The 7271-nt window shown below is 36.6% G+C and overlaps 1 protein-coding gene across 1 annotated transcript in view; it reads right to left on the bottom strand.

The window, feature by feature from the left end:
• LOC148912142 (gamma-aminobutyric acid type B receptor subunit 2-like) overlaps positions 1-6848 on the bottom strand; it is an 18191-nt gene extending 11343 nt beyond the window's left edge. Inside the window, exons 1-5 of the mRNA XM_089028544.1 lie at positions 6723-6848; positions 1395-1656; positions 853-990; positions 251-523; positions 28-93 (exon numbers count right to left, since the gene is read on the bottom strand). Coding sequence (XP_088884670.1) covers positions 28-93; positions 251-523; positions 853-990; positions 1395-1634 — 717 coding nt within the window. The 5' untranslated portion in view covers positions 1635-1656; positions 6723-6848. The remainder of the gene's footprint in view (positions 1-27; positions 94-250; positions 524-852; positions 991-1394; positions 1657-6722) is intronic.
• Between the last annotated feature and the right edge of the window lie 423 nt (positions 6849-7271).

Consider the following 7271-nt stretch of genomic DNA (forward strand, 5'->3'; position numbering starts at 1 on the left):
TTTGTAACATTTACCAGTAATTCATACCTGACAAATGACCTGACGTGCGGTAGCTTCTCTGAATGAACCAAACATGACGCGACCATCCTTAGCCTAGGAGAGAAAAAAAAGATCCCTTCAACAAAGTTCCAGACGACGATGAGAAGCGATACTTAGTACGCACAGCCGGTCACATGCAATATACATGCTAGATAGAAAGGCAACTTTTCAACTGGTTTCAGGCAGCCCAGTAGAGCGGAGTGAAGCTTACCTTAATATTCTCCAAGGCGTTCGTAGGATCGTCACTAAACGTCTCATGCGAAACAATACTGACATTGGCTTTCTTTAGTCTTTTAACCAAGTCATTAGACAATCCCAGGTATGTGTCGAGGGACTCCTGAAGTACAGCGACGTTCTTCCAGTCGAAATATTTCACCATTTCTACTCTGCCCATGTTTTGGTAATGTTCAGGTGGAACTGTTCGCACAAATGTCTTGTAGACCTTTTTGCATCCCAGACTTGGATTGGCATTGGCCATCGATATCTTTGAAAACAGAATAGTATAAAACGACATGCACTGATACGCTTTGGGATTGGTTGCTGAATTGAACTGGCGAAGGCTGTGAGGGAGAAGGGGAAGGAGAAGGAGAAGGAGAAGGGGAATGTGAAGGGGAATGAGAAGGAGAAGGGGAATGTGAAGGAGAAGGAGAAGGAGAAGGAGAAGGAGAAGGAGAAGGAGAAGGAGAAGGAGAAGGAGAAGGAGAAGGAGAAGGAGAAGGAGAGAGGATTGGCGAAAAAAATGAAACAGTAAGAAAAAAGTTTGTTCTGATTTATGCAAATATTTTTCTCCTTGATATAACTAGATCTGCTTACCTGAATCAAGTTATAGAAATGGACAGCTTTAGCAAAGGGTTCTGCTGACTCAGAGCAGGCTGGTCCAATGATAATGATCTTACGTTTTTCTTCCTTTATGTATTCAACCAGAGCTTTGATGGAATAGGCGTCTGAACACTGTTGAATTAAGAAGAACGTAGTGCATCGTGTAGCAAGAAGCAAGGTGTAGTGATGTGAGTTGAAGTTGAGGTGGGGTTTAGTTGGTTTAGTATAGTATGATGTAGTGTGGGAGAGTGGTGTGAGTTGTGGTGTGAGTTGTGGTGTGAGGTGAGGTGAGGTGAGGTGAGGTGAGGCGAGGTGAGGTGAGGTGAGGGGAGGTGAGGTGAGGTGAGGTGAGGTGAGGTGAGGTGAGGCGAGGCGAGGTGAGGTGAGGTGAGGTGAGGTGAGGTGAGGCGAGGCGAGGCGAGGTGAGGCGAGGCGAGGTGAGGTGAGGTGAGGTGAGGTGAGGTGAGGTGAGGCGAGGTGAGGTGAGGTGAGGTGAGGTGAGGTGAGGTGAGGTGAGGTGAGGTCAAACACCTTACCTTAACATCTTTAATGTCCAGTTCTATATGATAGTCCCTAAGAACATCAGGGTTTGCATTCACGTGTTTCATAGCCATTCTTACAGCAGGGATCATGTTGGAGGAATTATCCGCCTTGATTTTAGTTTGAATATCAAATATTCCTCCAAATGTAAGGATCTTCTTAGTAACATTTGGCTGGGTCAAGGACGGCTGGCAGAGCACCGAAAGTACCAGACACAGCACCAGTAGTAAATGCATTGTATGCCAGGAAATAAGATATCTAGAACAATGAGGAATGAGTAGTATTATGACAAGTAGGATTTGGAATTCTATATTTTGTTATCGTCATTTACGGTCTCTTTTGACGCCAAAAGACGCCATCTTGGAAATATGTTTTTTTAAACAGTTAAACAATGCAGTGCCAACTTGGCCAAGTTTTTTCCCTCTACGTCTTTGGAATGGCAATTAAAGATTTATCACATGGATAAGCCTTGGAGGGCAGTGTTTACTCTTCCCTGAAGGCAGGTAGATATAGATTAATGACAAAGGCTTAAAAAGTTTCCTGTGAAAATGCTCTAAAAAGAGTTCATATATAACAAGGAAAAATGAGCCCAAAGGAGTGCTCAAGAAAAGAAGGATAATAGTCCCCTTCACAGTTCCCTGCGACATCTTGAAAGGTAGCCGTGCCTTTGCATCGAAGCGAAACGAACGGTGAGCTTACAATGATAGAGACCTCTTTTTAACACCTTGTACAATTATTCACAGGTCCCTATCATTGCATGCAAAGGCACGGCTACCTTTCAAGATGGCGCAGGGAACTGTGAAGGCGACTATTGTTCTAAAACTCAAACTTTCAAAGAAAGCGTTCATTTGAGACAAATCTAACTAATAACGGATAAAGAGGACTTCAAATACACGAAGACTCTAATTCAAAAAAACCCGACAAACTCCGAAAGAGACATCGAAAATGGCCAAGTCGAGGTATAGATTGGATTCTAGATTGCTAGGCACTAAAACTTAAGTTTAAACTAAAGAAAAGCTTGAATTCAAGCATAACTATAATTTTTGACATTATGCAAAGAACGTTATATCGAAATAACAGTTAGAATTGGTTTAAATTTGGCTCACAAACCAGAAGGGTAAAATTTACGTTAAAAATTTAAGTCTGCATGGAATTGAACTGATTTCACGAAGGATTGAAGCTAATTACTTTGCGATCTAATCTCCCTAGATAATGCTGAACCAATGTATGGTGCGACCTCTTTCGTATCAAAAAAACGTTTGTTTTCGTTATTCTTCCTTGAGTAATTTATAGCACTAGAAATTCGTTAATTCGGTTAGATTTAAAAAAAGGGAATTATCTAGTATGGCCTTACGAACCTATACTAGAGCTAGGCTTCACTTTCAAAATATGATCCACTGAATTCTTGAGCTCGTGTAACAGTTACAAGACCATGAACTGTAATGTCGTTTTCTATCCTATGCAGTGGCGAATCCATCCATTAAATACTGAACATAATGTGCTTTGATTGGCTAATGCTTCCTACGCAGGTGGTGACTTTGAATCATAAGATTTTCCACTTTGGGAAAAAAATCCACACTAACTTTGATAAGGTTTTTTTTTCAATAAAATTTGCTGTTAGTGTAGAAAGTTAATTTTTAGAATCAAATTTAAAATCACTTCAAAAAAATATGATTTTTTTCTACATCAATTTTAAGTATGGAAGTTTGTCGCTTTTCTTAGAAGGAAATACAAAAAAATAGTGAAATTAGAAAGGTGATTTCATTCGATCAACTAAAATAATATTTTTTCAAAATTGCTTCGTCAATTTACGTTTCCTGGACGGATATCCTCAAGCAAAATATACAGGAAGACACTTAATCATAACATTAGAAAGACAAAACCCATAATTGAGACGATATTGAATTAGTAGTTCATATTATTCTATAATCTAATCGAAGAAAAACATTTCTATAACCGAAAATGGCAAATTTCAAGTCTTGTCTATTCCTTATGATTAAGATTAGTTTTAGATGAAAAACTTCCTTTTAAAACATAATTTGAGTACACTTTATAATAAACATCCTTGCTATGGTTTACTGGTTTGTTTGCCCGTTTGGATCGTTTCAAATCTTTAAAGCGTGTTGAGAGAAAAGGCTATTAACAAATGGTCATCATTACATAATTATTTGGCTTGTTTATTGAATTTCTTTTCAAGCTCTTTAAAAGTAGCATCATTGTCATTAATTTATTTGGTTGTTAAATTTTGAGCGTCACACCTTAAAAGTAGTTATGACTATATCGTGCTGTTATAATGATATCGTTAATTCACACACCGTCCTAAATACTTTACTATGCAGTATGAGAGAGCTTCAAATGCTTATTGAGGTAGTACCGGACAGAAAGCATTTAAATATATACGATTATTTTAAAAAATCCATCTATTTAAAGATCTTATATAGGAGTCACCAAGTTGGTTTTCGAGTCATAAGACGTTATGTTAAGGGGTGATTGCAATTATTTACATTAATTTTGCCCAAATATACATACGTTGGTTGGTGGGTTGGAGGGTTGGTGGGTTGGTTGGTTGGTAGGTCGTTAGCAATTTTATGCAAAGTTATTCATGACAATTCGTTGATTAGTTTTGGCTTATGGTTTTTATTTTCTTTTTCTTGACCTCTTTTCCCTCTCCCTCTCATTCTCTTTCATTCAATTCTTTGGTTATGTAACAAAGTTGTGCAACGCGAATAAGCACCAAATTTTGCTTAAGAAACACCTTGCAAATGAACAGCAACCCTATTCAATCAATACATCCTTCCGCAATATTAGTTATTGCTTATCTTATTTATTTTATGGACTAGAACAAGAAAGCATTCATCTTAATGTACCAGAATATATTTTCTCGGAAGTGCTTTTGTTTGGTATTTCTTTATCAATTAAGATTACTTTGAGAATGGATTAGTGAGCGTCTTCTTGTCTTGACTCATACTGAATCGATAGACAATCCATAATCTTTGGGATTGAAAGTGAGTTTAAAGTGGAAGAAAATTAAATTTGTGAGGATTCTTTCATTGTCTACGAAGTTTGAAACCTATTTTCTTTATCTTTCTTCGTTTTCTCGTTCTTTCTTTCTTTCTTTCTTCCTTTCTTTCTTTCTTTCAGTCTTTCTTTCTTTTTTTCTCTCTTTCTTTCGTTCGTTCGTTCTTTCTTTCTTTTTTTCTTTCTTTCTTTATTTCTTTCTTTCGTTCGTTCGTTCTTTATTTCTTTCTTTCTTTTCTTCTTTCGCATCGTTCGTCCGCTCGTTTCGGTTCGTTCGTTCTTTCTCTCTTTCTTTCTTTCTTTCTTTTGTTCGTTCTTTCGTTCTTTCGTTCGTTCGTTCGTTCGTTCATTCGTTCGTTCGTTCGTTCTTTCCTTCTTCCTTCCTTTCTTTCTTTCTCTTCTCCCTTTCTTCCTTCCTTCTTCTTTATTTCTTTCTATCTTTCTTTCTCTCACTTTGCTTCCGGTCTCTCTCTCTCGTGCTCCTTTTCTTTACCCCTTTTTTCGTCCTCTTCTTCTTTGACACATTTTATAAAATAGAAATGAACTCGAGCTTGAAATTGCTTTTCCTACTAATTTCCATCATAAAATATTCAATAAAAAAACATGCAAAAAAATACTCATCATTTAACCAAACGCGTTTTATTTTCGTTACTTTTGACTTACGATGTGATTTTTTTTCTTAACTACAAATCGAAATTTATATTTTATGCTCAGTAATCCTTAAACCCTCTTTTTAAAAGTGCAATAGTGTGTGTTGGAGTTCGTATTGTTTTAATGCTCTATCATTCGGCGATAACCTATACTTTGTACATTGTTGTAAGCTAATGGGAGTTTTATTCGAAGTGGATAAAAACTCGTACTGTTTGACTCAAGCATTTAGGCCTAGGGCAAACGTCGAACTTTCCATGCACCGAACTTAATTACATTAAAAAATGCCGCCTCATTATCACCTGATATCCATTGTTTTTAATGAATTTGGTGGATGGAAAGTTCGACGTTTGCCCTAGGTCTAAGTCTCTTCAAACTTCATAATCTACACGTCCCTTTCCGCGCCAAGTCAAATTATTTCTGATCTCAAACGAAAATCATCATTAATTTTTTCGTGGTTTTTTAGTTACTTGTCCTAAAACAAAAACAAAAAAGCAAGAAAGGAGGGAAGGAAGAAAGAACGAGTGAAATAAGAAAATACAGAAAGAAAATTGAAATAGAGAAAGAACGAAAGAGACAGCTGCTATCTAGACTCAAAAATTGCATAAACATAAACTAAACTAAGCTAGGAAACGATGCATTTATTTCATTACTTGTCAATAATTGCCAAAATATCAAATTCAAATAAAAATTCAAATATCTATTGTTATGCAACAGAATCTCGCTAAAGTGTTTGACTGTTCATATTTTTAAATTAAAACACAAGTATAGTAGTTTCCCAAACAAAAAATTCGTGCTTGGTAAGGTGACTCCAGGTACACGAGTGAAAAACGTCTCCGCATGCTCTGAATCCGTATGCAAATTAGTCAAAACATAAGTAAATTTGACTTTCACAACATGCCTGGTAAATTGGACTTCACAAAATACCAAAACTTAAGGCTAATATAATAAGTTAACAGCTCGTATCGCGTAAAAAAAAAAAAAAAAAAAAAAAAAAAGTAATAATAATAATAATAATTAATACTAAAAAAATTTCTGAATTTAGCATTTTTAACTCGCTCGTATCGTGTCAAAGAAAATACTCGAACATTTCTGAATTTAGCATATCTAGAAGCTTAAACGTTTAGGCTGTTAACGGTGTATTTTGGCAAAATTTTAGTTTTGAGTCGCGTTTGGCGTTATGGGCCGATTTTCTAACTCAGGTTTTTCACAATATTGTACTCCTGCTCGCTTAAGAATCGATGGATTTTCATGAAACTTCAGATTCTTGGAAAATAAATGGCAATAATTCTATCTGACGAGTTTAAGGAAATCCATGGGCCGGGCTAAATTGTTTTCTTGAAGTGATACGAAGTGCCCCAATTCTTAGCCGAAAAAGTCCTAAACCTTAGTATGCTGTTTGTCGCAAACTAAGATAAATATAATAAACAACTTGATGCGATAGAACACCTGGTATTTGTCTACGAATTCGAAACTTTTTGCCATGAATTTGATATATTGAAAGTAGAAAATCCCCCCCCCCCCCCCCCCCCCCCTGAATTCAAGTCTCCACATAGATTCACTTTATTATATTATTATTTACAGTATTACATTTTATAGTATCTAAATAAGGTTTTAAAAATATCTAAATAAAATGAATAAAGATGGGTTTGTCTTACCTTTACGTCCTGGTCGTTGCGAGAGTTGGACAGCTTGGTACTAATGGTGCACTCAATGGTCCTAGGTGTTTTTTGAAGTAATCAAGACAAAGAAAAAAATATAATTGTTTTCGCACTCAATCAATGTTAAATTAATCTGCGGTATTTTATTGGCGACGCGAACAGAAACAAATGCGTCTAACGAGTATAGTATTTGCGCATGCGTAGTTGCTTCCAAGTGGAACAGACGGCCTTTTGAAGGTCTAAAAGGTGAAAATACAAAGAAGGGAGTGAAAGGAAGAAAAAGGAAATGGAAAGCCCGGAAAGGAAAGGGAAAGGGCAAGAGAAGAGAGGAAGCCTAGCCCTATCTACGATCTAAGAGACGAAAGACCCCCCTTGGAAGAAAGAAGAGAAGAGATATAACGACGAAAGAGAAGAACAAGAACCAGAACTAGAACAGATCGAGAAGATAAAAGACAGAACATAAGATAAGATAAAAGCAGGAAAGAAACAGAAGAGAACAGCAGAGCAAGAAAATAAGAGCGAGACTTCGCATAGAAGAGAAAGAAG

The sequence above is a fragment of the Actinia tenebrosa genome, unplaced genomic scaffold (genome assembly GCF_029948245.1).
Source record: "Actinia tenebrosa isolate PJP-AT-01 unplaced genomic scaffold, QUT_ActTen_1.0 PGA_scaffold12__29_contigs__length_12842862, whole genome shotgun sequence".
Classification (NCBI taxonomy): Eukaryota; Metazoa; Cnidaria; class Anthozoa; order Actiniaria; family Actiniidae; genus Actinia; species Actinia tenebrosa.